Below are 24624 nucleotides of genomic sequence, written 5' to 3' on the forward strand. Positions count from 1 at the left end.
AGAGTCCACGTAACCTGGGCCGGCTACATGGCGGCACGCTGCTGGGGTGGGTCTTTTTACAGCGGGACGCCGAGGAAGGGTGGAAAGCGAGGTGCTGGGAAGCCCCACATGTTTTGTGGTAGGCCGCGGTCATGTCTCTGTGCCCGTCCGGCATCCTACAAGTGGGTGATGGGGGTAGAGCAAAAGCCGCGGCGTTATCTGTCATTAGCGGGAATGTGGCTGGGCATTAGCAGGAAACCAGCGTTACGAAAGCTGCGAGACCCAGAAGCTTCGGTGCTGCTGGGTGGAGCAAGGTTTGTCACTCATCAGCCCAGAGCACCATCCAGCCCCACTTTCCAGCACCAACCCCAGCTTCCAGCGGGGCCCAGGAGCAGATATATAGGGGAACAGGGGCACGCACAGAGCGCACCTTTGCTGAGGATAATGTCCCAGCCTCTGGCAAGCAGCAGGGTAAGAAGCTTTCTGACCTGGTGGTTCTGCCTGGACCATCGTGATTGACAGCCAAAGTCGGATGCGTCCCTCAGTAATCTGTTGGATCCCTTTTTGACTCTCATTTACAACTTTGGCTTCTACAACCTCCAGCAGCAGTGGGTTCCGCAGCGTAAGTGCACATTTTGTGAGAAACAACCTGTCCATGCACTGAAACAGTGAATAAATACTCCCCTGCACCCTTCCCCTTCTAGACTGGGACAGACCACTATCATCCCCCACCTCAACCATCCCTCTGCTCCTGGCAGCTTAGTCAGCAATGGATGGTGTGGTTACCGCAAGTTTTGGTGGAGAAAATATTTTATTTCAGGACAGTCTGCCCCAGGAGAGCCAAATTGTCCCCGGGGTCTGGCAGGTGCAGGGATTACAGCCCAAAAGGAAGGATTGCAAGGTCGTGGGATGAGACTTTCTCCTGTCCTCCAGGAGAGGGCAATCCCTGGCTGGAACTGAACTGAGAAACACTGGTTAAAAAGAGGTGCTTGGGAGGATTTTCCTCTTTCGCTGCTCCTTCCAAGCAAAAGCTCAAATTACTGTGATGGAGGAAGGCTGTAAAATGGAAAACACAGATGGGGGAACTTAAGGGGAGTGTGGGTTTGGGGTAGCCTGTGTTTCTTTACACTGTGGCATTCATTAATACAAACCGGCTCTACTCACGAAAAGGAAAAAGCAGAGTTAAAAATAAACCGGAGTTTCTTTTGAATCAATCAGAACTTTATGCTGAGTGATCTAATCATAAGCATATCTCACCATTTATTTTCATTAGGCTTGTGCTTAATTCTTCTTCTTTAATCTTCTTCCTTTTCAAAGACCCAGACAGAAGATGCAGGTGTATGTTGGGTAAAAAGCAGATTTATATGTAGCCTTTCTCCCAACCTCCTTCAAATACTTGATTTCCATCACACAGTTTTATTTATGCAATCCGCTCTCACTCTAGCAAATGCGTTCTTGACCTGCCCTGTGGAGACAGGCTGGTGAGCAAGACCCTGGCAAAAGTTTATGCCAAGTTTTATTCTACAGCATTGGGTGACACAGATCAAATAGCTCAGCCTCTTCTCTGCCTCAGTTTCCCCATCTGCAAAATAAGGATGATGAAACTGTAACATTTTGCAAGATGCTACATTGCAGAAGCCATGAATTAAACATAATTTTCTTCAGATGTCCTCTTTCCTACGCGGGTGGTGAAGATCCAAGCCAGTACTTCAAAAGTGTTTTATTCCGAGTGTGAGAGGTGTCCCATGCGTTTCAGTGAAGCTACTTTTGAGCATGGCCTTAACTTTGCACTTGAACGTGTCCAGGAGCTGGCGGGAGGGGAAGGTGGGGAGAGGAAAGTGGATCAAAATGCTTCTGAGTAAAGACACAACCCGCTCGAGGAGGGCTGCTCAGCACCTCAGTGATTTCCCAACTATTTCCAGGGAGAAGGTTTGGAAAACCTAACGTAGAAGTATTGGAAGGGAAGCGGGCATCCCACCGGGCCACTTCATCCTGGTGAGGGTGTGTGGCTCAGAGAGAGAATATCTGGAAAATAAATGAACAAAACCTTGTTAAAATAGTCCTTGGACCATCCTGTCTCTTGCTAACTGTTAACTACAGAAAGAAAGCAGGAATGAGAAAAAAACACACAAGCCTGGGAGAACTGGAATGTGGAGCTTTTTGGCACAAGCTGAGCAGGAGAATTTTCCAGAAGAAACAACATGAGTGAGAGGATTATTACGAAAGGCCAGAGTGTCAAATCTGTGCTGGGAGTTAAAAGGAGCCCATAAAATCCACTCACCAGAAATGGAGCCAGAGCAAGGTCTGGAGTTAACTCCTTAAAGTCTACAAAGCCGTGATAACCATCAGGAGTGACTTTCTTTCTGTGAGGTGCAGAGTCTGGGCAAAGTCCCATCTTAGCCATCACCCAGAAAGCTATAAAGAGGAAAAAGGCAGATCAAGCAGGTTGATGTGTGTTTTATGCAATGCAATAAATCCACTGTCCAGAGCAGCTCTCTAATTTAAACTTCCCTTTCATAGCCATTTATAACGATTCTTTCAAAAATAAGAGAATCATAACAATATAATCCAGTAATATGATAACAATATAATCCATATGCACCTAATTTTACCATCATTATTAATAAAAATTATTGCACTGCAGTAGCTATGTGAGGCCAAGCCCTACTGGGGACTTGCAAACCGATTGCAAAGTAGGAAAAAAAGAAATCCCAATGGCTTTTAATTTTTTTCCCTGTTCAAACCCCTTGCAAACACTGAGCAAGTTACACAACAATTTCTCCTTTTCTGTATAAATGCAGTGAGTCCCTGCAGATATTTGAATACTTGCTAGTCTAAAGAAGTAAAGTCTAAGGATAAAAATTTCAGAGCATTGCCTAAATAATATGCGGAAGTGAGGGCAAGACTGGAGTGTATCGTGTTCTTCACTTTCATGGTGGACAGGACAAGAAACGATGGGTTTAGATCGCAGCTAAGAAGATTTATATCACACATTTTCAAAGACTTTGCATTTGCAAGGAACAGAAAGGATGGATTTGGAGTCTGAAGGTGGTGGGGGATCTCTGACGCTGGGTGGATACACGCCACAGTGATAACAAGGTAAAACTGCCTGAGATCATGTGGCAAGCTGAGACCGGGACTCCAATCTTACGCAGAGGATACAAAACTCATGCTTACAGCTCTCGCCTCCTGCTTTCCTCGCAGAATGCCTTTATTGGCCTCTGATCCTGTAAGCCAGGAGCAGCTGATTAGTAGATTACAGACCAGCCCCGGCCTGTCCCCACTTCCCCTTCTGCTTCTGTCCTTTGGATCCCCAAATGTACAAGATGAAACCTAATAATAATAATGAAAACTGAATAATAATAATAATAATAATAATAATAATAATAATAATAATAATAATAATAATAAAGTGCAAGATGAAACCCGGCTGCACGAGTCCCGCCCTCCGTGCAGAGCTTTGGCTCATCCGCACGAAGCAGGGAAAATGAGAGAAGAAGCAGGGTTTGGAGATCATTGACTTGAGGGTTGCTAGTAATTCAGTCCTGTTTGGATCACTGGTGTTCAGAGACATTTTGGGAGAAAGAAGAAAGCATGTGGCCAACATTTTCAAAAGATTTTGGGTGCTCCCCTCGAATGGCAGGTGCTCAGCCAGAAGAAATGACTCCAGTTTAACACACCCCAGAACAAATATCATGTCTCCAACTCGGAGGGGCAGAGCTTAAAGGGACAACCCAACTGAGATGCTTTGAAAAGACAGAAACAAGTGTAATACGGAAGCGAAGGCAAACCAATGAAAGTCAGAATGAATTTATGAGGCACCTTAATGAAACACGTGGACACGCTGAAGATGAATCCATGGTGTTTAAGCTTTTAAATCTGCAGATAAGTATGGAACTCACATGATTGGAAAGGTAATAAATTTCCTAGCAAATGGACAAGATCATATTTGCACAGAGAAAACCTTTGCCCAAAGCAAGCGTGTGTTAGTGGAAGATTCAATTAGGCTGTTTAATGCCAGTTGCACGACTGTCTTGTTCAAAGACTTGTACTATGTTCTGTCAAAGGTTGCACCCCTTAAATGGCAACATTTATGGATTAAAGTCGAGCAGCTTTGCTCTGCCCCGCAGATGGGTCTTGTTCCTTTGATGAGAAAGATCACAGAGAAAATGATAAACGAATCATGTCCGACTCCAGACCCTTAGTGACAGAACATATATAATAAATGTTACTTTTTCCTTAATTACCTAGAAAATGCTCAGAGAATACACGGTCTCAACACGGGAACCACCGAGCAGCGGCCAGAAGCTGTTCGCATTTGTCAGCCTGTGTCCTGCAGGGACACCCCTGCCCAGCTGCGGATCAGAAACCCCACCGCGCTGCTAGGCAGGCACGAAGCAAAACCCCGGCCCCGGTGCCAGCAGGAATCGGCGGCCCGGGGAGCCCTCCCGACCACGCACCGGGCTCCGCTGCCGCGGCCCCCCCCCCGCCACTCCCCGCGTCCTCCGGGGCCGCGCTTGAACCCGGGGCCGGCAGCACCGCGGAGAGCTCCGCGCCCCCCCCCCCCCCCCCCCCCCCGACGGGGCGGGCCGCGCTCCCGGCTGCGCGGCCGGGGGCTCGGGCTTCGGGAAACACCTGGGGTTCAGTGTACGTACGCCTATACGTGCGCCTATATAGGTGTATACATATGGAAGCATCATCCCGTCCGGGCGTTGGCACCCACGGATTTTCTGAACGAGGGTCTGGACGCGGCCGCGCCGGCTCACGGCAAAGCTCCACCCGTCCCGTCAAGCACGGCTTGGATTCTCCCTTTCTCATGAGGTTTGGGGGCTTCTTCTTTTCCAAATCAATCCTCTTTGAGAGGAGTCCACCGCGAGGGTCCGAGCCTCCTCCCTGTGCCAGGCAGCGAACGCTAACGATGGGCACGATCAGCAAGAGCTGCACCGGTTGGGAGTCCTCGTCAGGCCGGGACTGGGAAAGGTCCCCCCTGCTCCGGGTACGGCCACGCTTTCCTGAAGCAACACAGACGTTAAGTAAGCTCAGTTTTTTGGGCCGGTACTTTGCTTTTCTTTCCTGCAGTTGTTTTTTTTTTTTTTGTAGTTGTGCATGCAGCTGCATGAAGCCACTACGCAACAAGACAGAAACGCCACCGCCTTAAATTACAAGAGCAAAGTCACACCACCAGCTTGAATTACAAAAGTGAAAGAAAACAAATGAGGATAAAAAGATTCCCTCGCCTTAAGCGATATTTAACACAGAGGGACAGAAGGCATAACTTCTTCCCGCAGAGGGGGAAAAATCTCGACGCTAAGTGGCAAAATGAAGGCAAACAGGGCGCTGCGCTGTATTTGTGCGTTCTAACGAGCCGATCAGGTGCGCCTGCAAATAGGTAGAATGAGGGAACTCTTGCCTGGGAAGACCCTGCGGCGCAAGCGGCTCCGCTTCCCTCTGCTGTGTTGAAAATATATTTTCTTGCAGCCCAAGATTTTAAAGATTGCAAGTGTCTTTGTTTGCAAGCCAAACAGATGCGCAAGGAAAATTACCGAACGAGCAGTGGGTTTATGCAGGGAAGAAACGGCCTTTTTCGTTTTAGTTTGTTTTCCCCGGCTATAATCACAACTTTCTGCAAAATAGAAACTGAGGATGATGCGAAGTGGCAGCATGAGATATTAGAGCGTAAGAAGAATTCAGATCTTCTTTACCTTTCGCTCACCATCGGCGAAAGTGACTTTCTCTTCGCTTTTCCTTGAGAAACCTGGGGCTTCAGGACCCTTCTTATCTTCAGCGATAACTTTCTATTGTTATTCAACTGTCTGTATCCGATCCGCTTTCCTCTTCTTCGGTCGGGCAGCGAGCAAAGAAAAGCCTCACACACACACAGAGAAACCGGTACGGACGATTTAATTGACCCTGGGGGAAGTGTGACTGCAAATAGAGACAAATTATAATTTGTAGCCTAAAAACTCGGTCTCTGGATCGAGGGAGAGGTTCATTTCTGATTCCAGGAGAATAACAGCGGCTGTGGGTGTGAATTAGCGCAACATTTTCTACAGAGTAAAGGGTTAATATAAGCACGCATATTTTTACGGAAACATGTTGAAGGTTGAAACTTGCGTTTTGCGAAATCGTTACCCCCGCGAGAACGGTGTGTCTCCCACGTTATTTTAAAAACGCCTCCTTGTTGTTTCCTATGCGTGCGCGTAAATAAATGCCCAAAGAAAACGGAAACAACAAAAGCTGAGAGGCTTCTGCAGAGCTTTTGCAAACGTGAGGTCGCGGCAGGGCCACAGGAGGCGAGGAGCGGCGCTGCCCTGCCCGGCTTCAGCCCGCAGCCGGCGCCGGGACGCGGGTCTCGAGGGTCTGCGATCAAAACGGCGGGTGGGGCTTTGAGTTACGGGTTTGGTTTTTTTGGGGGGGGGGATGTGGGCTGCATATTGTAGAGTTGCCGTTGTCCAAGATAAATTAAAGTCGGATTGATCTGCGCGTCTCGCTGTTATAATGAATTAGGTGGTTTGGTTTAGTTCCCCCCCCCCCCCCCCCGGCTGCCTTTCTTAGCTTCTTTTCTTCGAAAAGAAAATGAAATCGGGTAATTTTTGTGCTTCTAAACGCCCACAACAACAACAACTCCTCGGGTTGCTTCGGCGGTGGGAGAAGGCTCGGTGGCACCCTCCCGTCTGCTGGGTGACCTCCACCCGCACCCTGCGACATCCACGACAAACTCTTGTCCTTAAGGCAGGAAAACCGCCCGTCGCCCCGCTCCGGCTCCGGACCCGCCGGGGCTGCTCCCAAAGCCCTTTCCCCGTCCTTTCTGGCCGGGTGAGCCCCTCAGCCGCTTCCCCGAAGCTTTTTTTCTTTTTCCCCAGGTCGTTTTACCCGCACACGGTGGGTGCGGAGCCCCGACGGGGCCCCCGCTGCCTCCCTGCCCGTCGGTGCGGGGACGTGGCTTCGCCGTCGGACCCTCTCGGCCGGGGGACGAGACCCAGGGTCGGGATTTGCCGGGATTACGCGGCACATCGATCCCGGCCGTGAGTTCCCGGGGGGCGGTCCGGGGCACCCAGCGGCAAGCCGGGCTGCACCCACGGCTCTCGGGGGCAGGGGGGTGGCATTATTTCATTTATTAACCGATCATCCCCAACCCCTTTCCCTCTCCCTGGCTCCTTTCACGGAAAAGGTCCCCCCGGTTTTTCCTTTCCGCGTTTTCCCTGCGCGGCCGCGGAGCGCGGAGTCGCGGGGGGGGTGGGGGTGGGGGGCAGGATTTACGATCCGGCCCGTTGGAAACCGAAGCACCGGGATTTACTGTAAAACGTCGCGGCGGTCTTTGCCGGAGGGGACTTGAGGCGAGAAAGTCTGAGAATGTCACTTAGCCAGAGTTTGTCGCCAAAAAAACGTGCTCTTGTTCGGGCGGCGATAAATTTCCCCTCTGGCACGGAGCAAATTGAACCGCGGCGGGGGGGAGAGGGGGGAGACTCCCCGGCCCGGCCGGGAAGGGCTCGCTGCTGCAGCCCCTTAATTCTCGGCAGCTTTATCCCTGGGGATCAGATCCTGCCCTCCCTCAGACGACCCCCCCTCCGGTAATAGGGTTGCCCCGGTGCTGTGAACCCCCCAGTTTTGTCAGTCCCCGCACACACGGGCTCTCTGCTGGGGAACGGATCGTGATTTATATCCAAAGCGTTATTGGATTGAATTACGCTTCCCGAGAGGTGAAAAGGGCCAGAAACACACACAAGCACCCCCGGCCAGAGCCTGGGAGGGGGCACGGGCCTTTGGGGTGGGCTTGGGTGGACTCGGCCCCATGCATCATCGTGGGGTTCCATCGTGTAGAGGAGCCCGGAGCCTTCTGCTCTCAGCGGAGGGTTCGATGGTGAAGCGAGCAACAAGGGTGAGAAATGCTCCTGCGTGGTAGAGGTTCGCAGGAGCATGAGGGGAGAGAGCAGAGAAACCAGCGTCCACAAATTCCCCCGAAGAATTTCGGTATCTCGCTTCTCATCCCACTTGCATCTGACATTTGCAGCAAAAGGAAAAGTTAAAAAAAAAAGAAAAATAAGGAGGAAAAGTGGTAACTCCCACTGATTGTGGTGTGTTCTTCTATTTTTTAAGACCAGACAGGGATACAAGAGAAAAAAAAAAACAACAGGTCTGGCTGAGCAGAGATCCCTAATTCCTAATTAATTTCTCCTTCCTTCCATGCAGGGCTATTCTTGGAGGTGGCCAGACATACAAGTGGAGACGTGAAGCCCCCAAGGAGCTGGAGGTTGGGGCTGGCAGATCCGTGCCCACCGCCTCTGCACCGCTCAGCACCAGCGCTGCAGCTCTGCTCAGGGCAAGGGCTGCAGGGAGCGAAGCCAGAGACGCTCCTGCCCTAATTCCTGCAGTGGAAGTGGGAATAAAGTGCATTTCTCATAGACTTTATGTCTAGAAATTCCATTTATTAAATCAGTCCTGTTCTCCTGCGGGGTTTTGCTGAGGTCTGTGGTTGCTGCTCAGGCATTGGTGACCTTGCCCCTTATCAGCCTGGCGAGCCAAGAAGAGCCACTGTCAAATTGGCCTTTTCCTCTTGAAGTCTGAGAGAGGAGGGTTTGAGAAAGCTGGATTTCGGAGACTGGTTAAAGGGAACCGTTAAAAGAAGTTTACATTTTGGGAGAGAGCAGCACTCTGGGGTGCACGGTCCTCACGAGGCTCTCGGTGGCCCGGTCCGTCCTGCAGCCATTCTTCATGCTCCAGCCAGCGTGACCGAAATGCCTCCTGTTCACACAGCATCTCTTCAGCCTTTTTCCGAACGCTGCTGTCGGCCAGGCTGGAGGACCCCACAGGTTTGCCATATTTCACAGTGCTTCTGGCCTGCTGCTGGCAGACGAGCTAGATGTTAGGCAGATTTGGGAGGATTTCTTTGCAACGTAGACTGTAAATGACATGGGCCCTTATAAAGCAAAGTTCCACAGAGATCTCCACGTAGTTTACAACGGCTGTAAGACGTGGAAATAAAATTAGAGATGATGGTAAAGCCAGAAGTACAACTCAAACCTCTCAAGTCCCAGGGTAGTACCCCAACCACTGGACTCTTGGGTCTTCTGAAACGCATTAATTCCTTTACAGCAGAAGCCGTAAACCAAATGCAAACCAAATCTTGGGATTTTTATTTAAAGCACTCAGTCTTGGGCTTTGAATTCATGCTGAGAACAGAGATGAGCCAACATGTATTTTTGTCTTTGAGAAGTTCTAGTCCTGAATGTTCCCCTTTTCTTTTAAAATTTGGGTGGGGAAGGGGAAGAACTGGCTTGAGTCTGGGAAGTATTTTGATAAAGAATAGCTACAGTCAAATTCAACCCCCCCAATTATTTTATTAAGGAGATTTCCTAATTCAACTATTTTACTTCTTTGCGGAATTTTATGATGTGGAGCACAGAGGAGGAAAGGTAGCAGCAGCAGTGGGATGTGACAAATACCGAAAGCCTTCAGTGCGTTTCCAGTTCTGCTCCATACATACCGCATTGTTTCATGCGTTTGTGTAACCCTAGGTTTAGTGGAATGTGCCTGAATGATGGTTGAGCGCAGATGTAGGAAAAGACTGCCAAAAGCACTCCAAGAAAGGACATGGGACTGGCAATAAATAGAGCTGCATCAGCAGGAATGGAGGCTACGAGCCCTGGAATCTCGCTCCAGATTTCACATCCTCTACGGACTGACGATGATGGGGAACTTGGGAGAGGGTCAGGAAACTGGGTGGCTGGTGTCTCAACACCGGCTCAGCATCAGATTTAGCAACAAAACAAGAGCAAGTGGGAAATCAGAAGTAAAAAAATCGAGGGTGGTTCAATGGTTTGTGTTGAAAAATACTATCTCCACTGATTTACAGGGATGGGGGCTTGGCCCGGGGCACGGAGAGCACCATGGAGATGGGTCAGGAGAACTGCGATTCCCAGGTGCCAGTTGTCCACACTGCAGCCAAAGTCAGACTGAAGGGGTAAAACAGAATAAGCATAAGCGTAAGGAGAAGTGCTCTCACACTTTACCATAAGCTATCCAGATTCAGGGACTAAGAGGGCATGGAGAAGGACTTGTTATGCCTGACTCTCCCTTTCCTCTCAGAACCGGGACTGTGCGCGGCTGTAGGAATGAGCTTTGTCCCATTTTTCATTTGCACCGAGCTGAGTCATTGTGGAGGAAAAGCCCATTTGTTAATGAGAACAAAGTGATAAGGTTGAGACCAGAATCTCTCTGGTTGCCGGTTAAACACGCACACTGATTTCCCTGAGGTTCCTCTAAAAGCTCCAGCTGACATTCCCAGCCCTGGGGGCCTTCATCAGCCCCCTCCTCGCCTGCCAGTGGAGCTGAGGCCAGCAGCCTGCTTGGCTCCGACCGTGCCCAGCCCATCGGGCCAGCAAGAGGAGTGCCTGGGTCTCTGCCCGGGTGCCACGGCCAGGCTTCCGCTTCCCCTTGGCAGTGCAGCGGGCTGCGCTTAGGGCTGTGCAGGGTGCACGTAAACACCCCCCGCCTTGCATCGCCTGCCCAGACTGCAGACGGAGCCATAAGGTGCCATAAAGCTTAAGGTGTGTGATTTTTATGTAAACATTTATTTAGATGCCGGTTCTTTGGTCTGCTCAGGAGACTCTGTACCTGGGGCACATCTGCCGCCGTGTACAAACCTTCACGTTTCTTTGAAAACCCTCCTAAATTACGGGGCACTCGGGACTAAGGAGTGAGGGCGTTCATGAAAATAGGAACAGAAAAACAAGGGTCTTTATCAGAGGCGGCAACACACATTAACCAGGGATTCCCATAAAAATCCCCCTGACCTTCCTTTGCTTGTGAAAACCTTGTGTCTGAGGAGCTGCACCACCACAGTGCTTCTTTCCCCGTTTACACAAAAGCACTTTCTCTTTTAACGTCAGCGGGGAGGAAGGTCCCAGGGCTGGGCAAAGACGCTGCTGTGAAGGGCTGGAGATGGGAAAATCGTTTCTGATGGTTCTGGAAAAATACACTGAAGCTATCTCAGTGTAAATGCCGGTGCCTGACTTCTTGGAGGGAGAAATAGGAACAAAATAATTGTTTAGGGCCATCTGTCTAAGGATCAAATATTTTCAGGAAAATAATCTGATATCTGGGATAGGCTGATATATTTAAAAAGAAGAAAAACGTCATTATTTGAAAGCATGTTCAAGAAATACAGACATGTTGAGCACTATTTTATAATCTTGGGGGAGAGAGATGGTTGTTGCAAAAAGGGTGAGCCTTCAAATGGCAGGAAACTCACCCCAACCTGCCATGTAATTCAGCAGAGGAATTTTAACAAGAAGCACCTGCCTGTCTCTTCTAGCTCAGCACTGGCCTTTATGGCTTTACACACATTGTTAAATTTAATCAAGCACATCAGTTTACATATTATTTCTAATGATTAAACTCTCTGTGGCTGGTTTTTTACACGCAGGTGAAGGTGCTAAGGTGTATTAAAAATTTTTAAAAATATATCCATCAGCCAAAAACCTGCGGGCTCTTTGCATGCTGTGCCCCGAATCAGGAACTTGTATATTCTCAGCACCAGCATCCAAGAGTTCATGCAGACTCTTGAGGAATATCATAGGCGAGAAATGATGAGACGGTAACGGCATTTGACTTACCAACCGATCTGCGCTTCGTGTCTGTGTGACACCGGTAGAAGCTTTAGCCCAGCAAATGGTCCCCACCATTGGTAGCCCAGCTCAACCGCTTGCGCTGCTGGAATCATAGAATCATAGAATCATTGAGGTTGGAAAAGACCTCTAAGATCATCGAGTCCAACCGTCAACCCAACACCACCATGTCCACTAAACCATGTCCCTAAGCACCTCATCTACTCGTCTTTTAAATACCTCCAGGGATGGGGACTCCACCACTTCCCTGGGCAGCCTGTTCCAATGTTTCACCACTCTTTCAGTAAAGACATTTTTCCTCACGTCCAATCTAAACCTCCCCTGGTGCAACTTGAGGCCGTTTCCTCTCGTCCTCTCGTCCCTGGAGGGCCAGTACACAGCGGATTGCAACGTGTTTGCCACGATGCGCTTCAGGTTCAGAGGTGAGGAAATATTTTGCGCTAACAAACGTTCTCCAGGGTTAAAAAACGAGCATCCAAAAAAATGGGAGGAAGTTAGTGTTGGAGGGAGGAGGGGAAGGAAGGACGGTCGCAGCCTGGAAATCCCCGGCACAAAGAGGAGGTCACGGACCACGCAGCACATCTGAGGGCGCTGGACTCGCTGCCTGCGTACGCTGCATATAGCTGGCTCGTGTGCAGTAGGTCCCAGCATGTCCCAAATGCATCAGACTCACTGACCTCCGTGGAGTTAATCTATTCCTACTTTCCCTTGTTCCGTAGTTCTGGATGTCCATAAACCATGACCAAATTCCTCTTCTTCTTCCATCAAGGCAAAACTTCTTGGTGGATAAAGAGAACAAGTTGTGAAGCCATGAATTCCCACTTCTTTCTCAACTGTCTGGCTCAGCCTCATCTTCACAGGCCCACGGGGACCATTTCTGGGTGCACATATGGAAGGACACAAGAGCACATGCTACTTTAGCTATTGCAGGCCACGAATCTCTTGTCCATCTGAAAGACATTGTCTTAATAGGCCGCTGCTTGCACAGGACAGCTGGGGAGAGGAGACAGAGAAATCCACTGTAGGAGAAGGAATCTCAGGCGCCGCGGGAGGAAGCAACAGCTCCATCCCCAGTGGATCTGCAGCATCGGGTTGGTGTTTCAGCAGTGTCGACCAAGGGATACTGCGGAGGGACAAACAGGAGAAGCCATAATAAGGTGACATAAAATAATGGCTCATGCTGTAGAAAGTCTCTGCTTCATTCCTCGCAAATATGCATGAAACGATGGTCCCGGTCTCCTCCTCACTAAATGTGAGGAGATTGCTTTGAACTTTAATCAGTGCAAGGGACGGCGCAACTTTGCTGGTGCACTTTAGGGGAATTGCTATTGATTTACACCAGCAGAAGCTCAGGAGCTGAAAGAGAGCGAAGGGGACAGGCCGCTGCGCTCAGGCACCCCTGCAGAAGGGAAGGCTGACCCCCATCCTCAGGGCCATGGGCGCTCAGCAAGGCCAAATGAGCTGCACCTCAACACAGCTCCCGGCTTTTTCGGTGCGTATTTAGATCTTCTGCCCTGCACAAAAGCTGGAAGCTGTTGCTCCCAGAGCTCCCGACGCTGACTGAGCCCCAGCGCGTTCAAGCATTTCACAGTGCAGGAAAAACGGCCTTTAACATAATTTAGTTACGTTCCACTTCCTGCCTCTCCTGTTTCATGTGGAAAACTGCTAAAAACCCAAAATATGTGAGAAAAGAATATGTGGGTTTTTTTTTTTCCCCAGGAAAGCCGATGCAAGACTTATGTTTCTGATAAATTTTATAAAAAGTCCTGGCTTTGTGTGCGGATGTGAATGTGTATGCAGGTACCTGAGCCAGTGACTGCTAAAGCAAAAGGAAATTTCTTTTATATCGCTTCATTAATTTGGGGGAGGGAGGCAAGATGAAGATGAATCTATAATTTAATAGATTAAGGACAATCTTTTTACAGGAAGATATTTCTTCCAACTAAGCTTTTCCTGATGGGATTTTCCAAGCCAGAAACATTTTCCTCCTTTCCCTTATCCGCTAACAGCCCTTCAGGTGAGCAATGACCCTCCCAGCAACCTCAATTATTTACACCCGCAGCTACCATGACCATTGCGGCTGCGTGCGGTGCTGGCGGACAACCTTAGAAGCCCCATGTCCCACAAGGTGCTTGAAAGCTGCCTGGTTTTAAGCCAGATGAAGCTCCTGTGTCTCATTCACCTGCTTGAAGCAGTCACTGAAGTATCCCGGTAAACCGAGACTTTAATGAGGAAATGAAACCGTGAGTCCAGGTTACTTTTTTTTTTAATAAATTATTGAGTGCTGCCGAAACATAGGCATGCAAACACAGACCTGTCTCTGCTTCCATCCCCCCCATTTCCATCCCTCTCCAGCATTTCGGTGCATTTCAGTGGGAAGCAGATACGGAAGCCCACGCGCTCGGTTTCCATCTTCGGCGGCTTAGCGTTGCTGTAAGCTCCGTATCGGCTCCTTTTGCACAGGCTTGGGTCTGTCCCTGACATTTCCACACCTCATTCCCGTTCGCTTTTGATATATCCTTGCCTGTACCTGGTTTCTGGGTTGCAGACCCAGGATGGGCCCCTGATGGTCCCAGGGCTGTGCGAGGGCGAGTTGGGGTTGGAGGTGAATTTTAGTAAAGCAAATCTTTTCGATACTCTGATGGTCCCTGGAAGGTGACCCAGGTGGGACCTGGGTTTCTTCTGGCCACCGCACACACCAAGTGTCCTGTCCCTCAGTGCCCCAAGCCCCCTCGCTAGCCTCATACCTATGCATCGGTCAAGAATTAATGGCATCAAAAAGCAACAGATCCTTTAATTTGGTTGCTTTGTGCAGCTGAAAATAAGCAGCACCGGGATTGTCTTTCCTTTCTCTATGCAAAAAAACCCCCATAGTCTCATAATAACCGACGCACCGATTTCCACGTATTTTTCTTCATTAGGCAGTACCCTTCCTGTGGCCGTACAGACAGGCTTTCTTACTTGCTTATAAAAATTAGAAGAAAGTGGGTGTATCCTCAAAAAAAAAAAAAAAAACCTCTTTTAGCCTTGAGTGTTTAGGGAAAAAACCAGCCCTGCAGGTACTGTTAAAAACCTGTCGGGCTGCAAATTGCTGAAGGAGACAGGAGGCGCTTGCAAGGTGAGCTCGGGTGCAGCCAGGGCTTCTCTCTTTTTAGGTAAAACTGTGCTTTAAAAGTGATTTTTCCCTCCTCCCGTAGCCCGTCCTCGGGGCCGCAGCCGCTCCCGGCGGGTCGGGTCCGGCGTCCCCGGTGGGTTGCGGCCTCAGACGGAGCAAACGTTTGCGGGACCGAATAAATCGGGCTTTTCCCCCCTCATTTCTCCGCCGGGCTCTGGGTTCTCCTCCTGCCCGGGCGAGAGCAGGAGGAATCGCCTCTTTCTTGCACTTTCTTGCACTCAAATCGATGCCGAAGAGGGTGATGGAGGCTGAGGGATGCGGCGAAATGCAAATGGGCAGCCTCGGGTTGTTCATTTATCGTCCTTTAAGGAGGGGGGGGGGAAAAAAAGAAGTGTTTAGCCATCGGACTAAAGACAAAACGGTGCTTGAAAGGAATTGAAAAGAGCCCCTTTTTCTCCGTCTTTTGGTTGCAACAGAAAATCGCACGCGGATCTATAATGCCGATATTTCACAGTCTTAGAGTGGACATTAACATTCAGCACACGGTTCTCTGCAGTAGGAATGAAATGGTTTTGGGTGTGAATGAACAAAAACCCATTAGAAAACCATGACTGTATTAAATTTCAGCTCGGAAAATCGAAATATTTCTCACTTGGACGCTTACTTCTGTAGATCAGAGCAAAAACCCAAACGGGAGGAATGCTTTAGTTGCTGTTCAGGGAATATTTCATTCCGATGGCACTTCCCGAGTGGCGTGAGACCCATCAATGGCGAGCCTGCTTGCAAACAATAAACCTGTTTAATCTTTTTTTATTATTATTTTTTTAATTTTATAAAAAGCAATTAAGTCATCTAGCAGAGAAACGTAACATTGATTCCGGTGGAAAATTAATTATGTTTTGCCTTTGTACGGAGTGTAACACTATAATACATCGCAAAGGCATTTCCCTGGCAGTGCTTTAGAGCGACGAATTTCATTTTAAATTTATGGGATGTAACTACAACGAGGAGTTTTCCTGTTTTGTTTACAGGTCTAAAGTTACATGGTGAGGTACAGCAGCACACACACTAAGAGATCACGTCGTCTTAGGGTTTGAAATAATAATAACAATAATTAAAAAAAAATAAAAAGAAAGAGACGCAGAGCTCCCTTTTATATCTTATTTTGTTTTTGGACTCAGATTAGGAAACAAACGGAGTGAGGACGTAAAAAATGTACCTTTGATTCTGCTGAAAGAGAAGCAGGGAAAGACAGAGAGCAGTCTGAGGTCCCTGTTAATGACATCCCGTCAAGATGCTTGTAAGACCCAAGAATGTTTACAACGTGGGCTCAAGTTCAATGACAAAATCCTTTGAAGGGGAAAGGGGAAGAAGAAGAAGAAAAAAAAAAGCAGCCCAGACACTTTGTGCAGTGGGCATGAACTTGAACAAAAGAAAGGAGTCAAAGGCTGGGGAAGAGGGGGAGGCGTGAAGGAAGGACTCGGAGAGGTGTTCCCACTGCGCCTGTTTCTGCCTTTCTTAAGTTCGTAGGTGGATCTTGGGTACATTTTAATTTGATTTAGGGGCAAAACAAAGGAGGGAAAAAAGAGGAGAGGAGAGGAGAGGAGAGGAGAGGAGAGGAGAGGAGAGGAGAGGAGAGGAGAGGAGAGGAGAGGAGAGGAGAGGAGAGGAGAGGAGAGGAGAGGAGAGGAGAGGAGAGGAGAGAGAGGAGAGGAGAGGAGAGAGAGGAGAGGAGAGGAGAGGAGAGGAGAGGAGAGGAGAGGAGAGGGAGGAGAGGAGAGGAGAGAGAGAAGAGAAGAGAAGAGAAGAGAAGAGAAGAGAAGAGAAGAGAAGAGAAGAGAAGAGAAGAGAAGAGAAGAGAAGAGAAGAGAAGAGAAGAAGAGAAGAGAAGAGAAGAAAGAGAAGAGAAGAGAAGAGAAGAGAAGAGAAGAGAAGAGAAGAGAAGAGAAGAGAAGAGAAGAGAAGAGAAGAGAAGAGAAAGAGAAGAGAAGAGAAGAGAGAGAAGAGAAGAGAAGAGAGAGAAGAGAAGAGAAGGAAGAGAAGGGATGGCCCCACCTCGGGCAGGGCGGCCGGCGGATGAAGGTGCCTCTCCAGTAACCCCGTTTTAAACGCAATTTTCTTACAAAAACCATACCAGAGCCCACCCCCACCCCCCCGCCCACCCGGGACCTCCCAGGGCTGCTCTGCCCCGCGTTTGGAGCTGCTCCGCCCCAGGTTTCAGGCTGCTGTGCCCCAGGTTTCAGGCTGCTCTGCCGCGGGTTTGGGGCTGCTCTGCCCCACGTTTGGGGGCTGCTCTGCCCCAGGTTTTCTGGGTTTCAAGTTCAACGGCAAAGGGAGGGGGCGGGAGCCTTCACCTGGCCCGGCGCCCCCGGCAGCGGCTCCTTCCCGGCGTTTTACGAGGATGTCGGGCCTTTCTCGCCCTTTGCTGAGGCCGCCGTGTAAAGGTTTTACAGCTCTCCCCGAGACTCTCCTCCTCCCCTTCCCATCTGCATTTTCCGCCTCAGATTCGGGGCTGGAGCTGAGGACAGGGATTGGGGGGGGGGGGGGGGGGGGGGGTCATGTCTCCCAGTTTCAGCCCAGTTTCCCACTGGGGCAGGGATCCTAACTGGGCTGGAGGCGTCTGGGGTGTTTCCAGCCGTTCCAGTGCGGGTTTGGGGACATCGGGGAAAGATCTCTAGATGGGGAAAAAAGAGGATGGGGAAGAGAAACATCTCACTAAAAGGATTAACCTTAACGTGCCAGAGAGGGGAGCTTTAAGAGGAGCGTCCCTTTCCAAACCCGTAAACGGACCGGCTTGATTTTGAAGCCGCGCTCAGATACGGGCCACGGGAGACCACAGCCGGATTTCTTTTACTTTCTTGGATTATTTGCTTTTCTTTGGGGGACATCCGAGGGGCTTCCTCCTGTCGGGTAGAGCCGCTTCTGTTCCGCGGCCTCTACAGACACACCGAAATCGGGGCGAGAAGGTTCATTGTTGGTAAAACAAGGGAAAGAAAAGCAGATGTTGAGCTTTCCATCCCTCCGCCCGTCCAGGAAAGCCAGGCAAACATTCCCAGCCGCTTTCTAGCGCGGGGTGAACGGCGGGTCCGGCCGGTGCCGCCGGGACTCGGGGCCGGGATCCTCCCTCCGGGCCAGGAATTAAGAAAATAACCCCGAATTGCTTCAAAACCGAGTAATTCAGAGCAGGATCCGGATGGGGAAGAGCAAAGCGTAGCCGGTCCCTGCACGGCAGTGCTCCGACTGCCGGGGGACCCATCACCGCTGCCGGGGGCCGGAGGAGCGTTATAGGCGAGCGCGGGAACCTGTAGCCCGCGCTGGGCCCGCACACGCGGAGCCGCGCGGTTTCCTACGCGCTTCTGCGCTCACACTGTCCATATCGCCCCTTTTCCTCCTTTTTTGGGGTTTTTTTTTTGGACCGGAGCGGCCGTCGCGGGGCCTCCCTGCACCCCCGACGGCTCCCCCCGCACGGGGCGGGATTTATTACGTCTGCCCCACCGCTCCCGCTTACGTCACGGCTCGGAACGCTCAGCCCGAGCGCCATTGGCTGTCCCCCTCCCGGAGCTTCTGGCGTCACGCGTGACGTCACGGGCGGAGTGACGCCCGCCCAGGCGGGGAAAGGCCGCACCCCGGGGTGCCGCCGGCACCTCCCGCAAAGCGGGAAATATCTGGGAAAACGGGGAAAAACGGGTCAAACCCCAAGGAAACCGCGGCTGGCTCCGCTCCGCTCCCCGCCGGGAACCTGCTGGAAGCCCGAGCCTGCCCAAGCCTAAAATATTTAATAAATACGTTATTAAACAAGAACAGAATCACTGTTTAAAATTACCGTCATTTAGGCTACGCTGCAGTTTAATGCTTCGAATTCGTAAGAGAAAGAAAAGGCAGGAAAGAAGCGCAACGTTTTGGTCGTGGAAACGGTGTTTTGGAGTTTATTCGCCCTTTGAGAGGCTTTTGGGGGTTGCAGGCAGGTTTAAACGCCACGCTGCTGCGCGGGCTCTGCGAGCCGACACGCCGCCGCCTTGAAACACCGAGATATTAAACAAAGAAATTGTGTCGGTGGAGCTTGCCGTCACGCACCGAGCGCTCCCCTCGAGCTGTGAATAACCCGAAAAGAGCAGAGAAAAGCGCATGTTTGAGTATATTTGCTTTCACCCTATTTATTCTGTTGAAAAGGATGGCGACGTTTCTTGATATTAACCGAGATCATTTAGTATTATACGGGGATTATCTCAGCACATGCTACGAAACGTGTCACTATAATTCTGTGTTAGCAGAAGGAAAATGTGTGTACAAATACACGTATATCAGCACAAACGAAAGCGTGTATGGAATTATACGAATTGCATTTACCTGTACCAAAATATAGGCGTGAAGATACATATGGGTATGTATATATGTACGTATACAAACACGTGTATATACACCTTTATCTGAGTATATATTTATATCCACACATCCAGGACTATATCGCATGTATACGTGCATACGTTTGGGTAGCTGGGTTTATATAAACACACGAACACAAATATCGTATATGATAAAAGGCAAAATAACGCGTACTGCTAAATATGTGCATGTGCATACGTATATGTATATTTTATAGATAACCGCGCAAAAAAACGTAGTACGTGCCTTCATAAATGCGTGCCTACGGGTATATATGTGTCATACGCATATACTGTACATTCACGCAAACCCGCGCGTTTCTGCAAACAATTCACGCGTGTTTCTACGTAACACACCCGGACTATATTTATTCTCCCTTAGACGCGCATTTTGATACTTCTGCCTGTAATTAAGGAGATTTTTTTTTTTCTGCTGGAAGTACGGCTTTTCGTTTCTAAAGACCAAATTCCCCGTGACAACCCCCCCCCCCCCGCCCCCGCCCCGCACAGCCCCGCTCCCGCCGCACGCAGGCGAGCCGGGAGTTGCGTATTGGGGTTAATTAATGCGATTAGACGGGTTTTCTCGTTTTGTTTTGGGGGGTTTTTTGTTTGTTTGTTTTTTTTTTTAAAGCGCTCTGAGGATGCGGTTCAAACCGAAGCGGCGGGAGACGGAGGGAGCACGACGTGGCAGCGGCGTTGTAAGGCAGGAGCAAACTGTACAGGGTCCTCTGCGTGCAAAGCGGGCAGGGATGGGGCGTCTGCCTAAGTCGCCCTCCTTTGCGGGGGGGGTCTCACCCCGCGGGAGCAGCGGGGAGCGGTGCCCAGCGCCCTGCGCTGCCCCGGGCGGCGGGGACGGCTCAGCCCGCCCCGGGCGCCGCTCGCTCCCGCCGCTGACGGTGCCGGAGCTCCCCCCCCGCCCCCGGGGGGGGGGGAGGGGAGGGGGGCAGACGGGGACCCCTTGGGGGTTTGCGGTGGCCGTGTCCTCACGGGGTGCTGCTGCTGTTTTTGATTTTGGCGACGACTTTTTTCTCTTTCACCCGCCTGTTCTGGAACCAGATGGTGATCTGTCGCTCCGTGAGGTTGGTGGCGGCGGAGATCTTCCTCCTCTTGTCGCGGGTGATGAACTTGCTGCTGGCGTACTCCTTCTCCAGCTCCTTCAGCTGCCCCTTGCTGTACGGGACCCTCTTCTTGCGGCCCCGGCGGAAGGAGCAGCCGTCGGGGGGCAGCTGCCCGGCGGAGTCTGGGCGCGGGGAGAGACGGGGCTGAGCGGGGCCGGGGGGGGGGGGTGTCCCCACGCACCCTGCACCCACCCCCTTGCACCCACCCCCTTGCACCCACCCCCCTGCACCCACCGCCTTTCCCTGCAAGCAGCACCCTCTTTCCCTGCCACCCCACTGCTTCCCTCCAGCCTCCCTGACAGCGATGATATTTGAAGATATTTAAGTTACATATTCTAAGTTATATATTATATTTAAGTTATATATTCTCCCTACTGATATTTAGAGGTTGTTTTTCTTCTCTGAATTTATTATTTGGGGGGGGGGGGGAGAAATCCAAGCGTTGGCAAAACACCGACGTGGGTGAGACCCGCGCTAATACCCGCGTACTCGCTTACTCGCTCCGCGGTTTCAGCGCGGCCGGTGCGCGGCCGAGCAGGGCCGGGGGCGAGTTCAATCCTCACCGGCGTGGCGTGGGCGGGTGTGCGTGGGAAGGGCCCCCCCTGTTCACGTCCCGGCGCGGTGGGGGCCATGAGCACCCCTTACCCCCTTTAAAGCAGCCCGATTCCGAGTGCCGCTGGCGGGCTGCGGCTGGCCCGCAGCTGCCGGGACGGTGCCTGAACCCGGACGGTATCACCGTCTGAACCCGGACGGTATCACCATCTGCCCCCCTGCTCGGAGGGCGATGAGTTGCAAAGGGCAGTGTTAATCTAAATTATTATTTTTTGAAACCTACCTACCGGCTAATTTGGGCTACCTTGCAAGCGTTACTGGACGGCAAGAGCGGCTCCCCGGCAGATTATTTTAAGCGTTGGTCCCAACCCCCCCCCCCCCCCGCACGATGCACCCCCCCACACACACACAGCCCCCTCCCCTCTCCCAGCCCCTCGCAGCCCCAGCACAGCGACTTTACCTGCAAAAGCGGATTTCAGGAGGTACCCGGCCTGGCCCTGCTCTTTGGGGCAGCACATCTGGCTGCTCCAGCCACCGCCCAGAGCCCACGGCTGATGGTAACCGTCCACGGGCAGCAGAGTCTCATGCCGGGCCTCTCCCGGGCCTCCCAACCCCGGTACCACCGACACGTCCAGGTAACCGGCGACGGGCTGGTAAGGGGCCCCGTAGCCGGGGTAGAAAGCGAACTCGGCGGGGCGGCTCTGGAAGTCCTCGCTGCCCGCGGGGGGGTCCAGGTACTTCTCGGCGGGGAAGGGGCCCTGGGCCGGGCCGGCTTTCAGGGCGCTGCGGGCGACGCGGCAGGAGTAGTAGCCGCTGCCGAAGTATCCGTAGGGCAGCGGGGCGGAGGCGGCGGGGCCCGGCGGGGCGGCCGGGGGAGGCGGCGGGGCGGCGGGGCACGGCTTGGGCGGCTCGGCCGGCCCCTCCGCCGGGTAGCCGGGGTTCATCCCGGTGGGAGGCGAAGGGCCGCCGAGGGCCGGGGGGGGAGGCGGCAGCAGCCCCCTGCCCTGGCCGCCTGCGAAGCCGCCGGCTGCCAGGAGCCCCTCGAGGCCCGGGGGACCGCGGGGCTCCGGGGGCTGCATGGGGGGCGGCGCGGGGGCCGGGGCATGGGGAGAGCCTGCTCGGCAGCACCCGGGCACTGCCCGAGGGGGGTCCCCGGATCTTTTTAAAAGGCTGCGAGCTGCCGAGAGCTGCCTTTCCCCGCCGGGCTGCCCTGACGCAACGGCCGGGGGCTGCCTCATTGGCTGCCGCTCGGGGGGAAAAGGACGGAGAAGGAGGAAAAAAAACCCAACCCCACACAAAAAAACCTCCAGCCCCAATAAACCCTGGCTGCAGAAATTGCGAAAATACTTTTATTGCAACGGGAGGAGGAGGAGGGGGACCCCCCCGCACGTGACAGGCGGGTACACGGGAGGCGCCTCTTGCGCTGCATCTTGCCTAAAAAAAAAAGGGGGCAGAGGTGGGGGGGAATGGGGGGGACGAGGGGAGGGAGGGGAAGGGGAGGGAGGATCACGAACGGCGCGGAGGAGCAGTCCCCGGTGGAAAAATCCGGGCTCAGATTAAAACCACCTTTTTTTCTTCTTTTTCCCCCTTTTTTTTTTTTTTTTTTTTTTCCCCGGTGTGGCCCCTTCTTCCCACGCAGGTCCGGCGGCTTCTGCCCTGGGAAATAATCGGCCCAGCCCGAGGATAGCCGGGGACCCCCCTCGGCCTAGCGGGGTGACGGCTGGCAGCCGTGGGGCAGCGGTGAACCCCCGGGGACGGGGCCTCCCCTCCGCCCCGGCCTCGCTCTCTGTCCCTGCTCGGGGGTTTTATCCCACGCACATCGTCACCCACCCCCCCCCCCCCCCCTTCCAGCTGCAAAAGGCCGAAACCTGTATCCTCGGGGAGAGGGACAGGGCATGGCCCTAAAAGCAAGGAGAGAGGGGAAAGGGGGTCCCCGGTACCCCGAAAAAATAACTGCAAAGGAGGGGGGCGGAATCAGTCTGCTTGCACACAGCTATTGCCACGCACGGCGCTGGCGTGGCCCTGGGCCGGGTCTGCAGGTCAGCGTGGACCCCGGCTAAGAAGCATCCCAAAGGAAAAGAGTTCGGAAAAAGGGTGGTGGGAAAATGATACAGAGAGCCTCTTTGGGGTCCAGGAGCAGCAGACAGGTGGAGAGACAGGCAGGAGGGGGGAAAGACAGACGGACGTGGCGATGAGGGATTACACCGGTCTGGAAAATTTGGGGTAAATACCTGAGGCCTGTGCCTATGTGCGTGCCGATAAATCATTCAGGTACGCGCGTTTTTAATCGTCTGTACCCATGGTACAAACACACACAGCCGCGTTTTTCTCTCCTTTTTCTCTCTGGTTTTCCCCCAAAGGCCTTGTCTGAGGAAAAGCTTTGCCGGAATTCCCCCAAAGGCAGTTTGAGCTCTTGCCTTGTTTCCTTCGTGCAAAGAAATCGAGAGATTTCTGCTTTCTGACCATCAAATCGCAATAAAAATTCTCCTTCTGCCACGCCTTTGGGCCACCAAAGCAACGACCCGTCCGCCCAGAGGAGCCGCGACAGTGTTTGACACGTAGGGACAGAAATCACGACAGAAAATAGGGGTTAAAGTGATGATTGCAAAGCTCGCCCAGGCGGGGAAAAGCCCCGTTTCGCTGCGGGGGGCAGCTTCCCCCCACCCCCCCCCCCCCAAACACGGCTCCTTCCAGCTCCCGGCATCTGCAGGGGCTTTGTCCCGGGCTGTCTCGGCGAGATCCGCTCCCGCACCCCGTCCTCTCTCCCGGGGAAATAAATGAACCGCGTCGCGAAGCTGCGGCTTCGCTCCTCGGCACTTCTCGTCCGCTAAAAATCCTGGTTCCTCACCGAAACCGACCATTTTCTTTTTCGGGAGGGGAAAAAAAAAATAAAATAAAAAATCCCTGTGTTTTTAGCCTTCACCTTTCCGATTTCAAAGCTTCTTTCTTCCTTTTCCGTAGTTTAACGACTGCGCTCCTTCTTTGATGCCCTTTTTATTCCCCTCCGCTCCTGCCCTCTCCCCATTTGCTTTGAACCAGCCCGTAACTCGGGCTCTGGGGCACGGCGGCCGCGACGGGCGGCCGAGTGTTTGCCGACGGGGCCGCAGCTCCCCCGCGCCTCACCCTGCTCCCTTCACAGAAAGGTCGGGCTTAATCCGGAGGTCAAGGCCAAGTTGAAAGTTAAAAGCCTGTTGACTTCGGGGCTTCGCTGTGGCGGCGGCCGTCGGGGCTGCCCCGGCCCCGCCGCCCCACCGGAGCCCCCGCGGCCGCGGGGAGAGCTCGGTCCCAGGGAGAAGCTCCCGAGACGTCCCGGGGTTGAGGCTGGAGCGGGATCCGCGGACAGACCGACTCGCTGCAGATTTTCCCGGTGGTTCGTTCTCACTTTATTTCCTTTTATTTATTCTTTTTAATCCAAGCGGGGAAAAAAAGGAGGAGCGGGATCCACCGGCAGAAGCGCCCGGCCAGCCCAGCGCGCACAGACACCCCCATAAACGAGGGTACGGAACCTCCGATTCACGGAAATGTGATTTTTTTTACCCCGTTTCCCAAGGGCTCCTCGGGCGGGCCGGTGCGCGGGGGCTGGCGGCCGGCGGGCTCTGCCCCCGCAGCCGCCCCTCCGCCTCCCGCGGACGCTGCCCCGGCAAAGGGTCGGGGAGGAATCCACCTCTTCACCCCCAAAAACCTGCACTTCGGCTGATTTGTTTCGAGGCGTTACCGGGTTTCCGAAATTGCAGCGGACCTCGTGCTTTTAAGACCGCGCTTCCCTTCGGTTCATCTTCTTTTTAACGCGGTCGGAAAATTTCGAGCAGGCTTTGCCGTGGAAATGGTTTAAAAATGCGACTTCCAAACTG

At 52.5% G+C, this 24624-nt stretch overlaps 1 protein-coding gene across 1 annotated transcript; it reads right to left on the bottom strand.

Moving 5' to 3' along the window:
- Positions 1-20086: 20086 nt before the first annotated feature.
- On the bottom strand, positions 20087-21852 carry HOXB13 (homeobox B13). Its single transcript, XM_076356477.1, has 2 exons — positions 21234-21852; positions 20087-20343 (listed from the first exon to the last, which is right to left on the bottom strand). Exons 1-2 carry the CDS (start codon positions 21850-21852, stop codon positions 20087-20089), a joined length of 876 nt encoding a protein of 291 aa, XP_076212592.1.
- Between the last annotated feature and the right edge of the window lie 2772 nt (positions 21853-24624).

The sequence above is a fragment of the Aptenodytes patagonicus genome, chromosome 20 (assembly GCF_965638725.1).
Source record: "Aptenodytes patagonicus chromosome 20, bAptPat1.pri.cur, whole genome shotgun sequence".
In the NCBI taxonomy this organism is placed as follows: domain Eukaryota; kingdom Metazoa; phylum Chordata; class Aves; order Sphenisciformes; family Spheniscidae; genus Aptenodytes; species Aptenodytes patagonicus.

What these genes read in the sequence shown, in the direction of transcription:
- HOXB13 (XM_076356477.1), bottom strand. Translation starts at nt 21,852, where the DNA reads ATGCAGCCCCCGGAGCCCCGCGGTCCCCCGGGCCTCGAGGGGCTCCTG. An exon ending in CCTGAAATCCGCTTTTGCAG is followed by an intron (nt 20,344 to 21,233) that starts GTAAAGTCGCTG and finishes CCCCGCGCCCAG; the next exon opens with ACTCCGCCGGGCAGCTGCCC.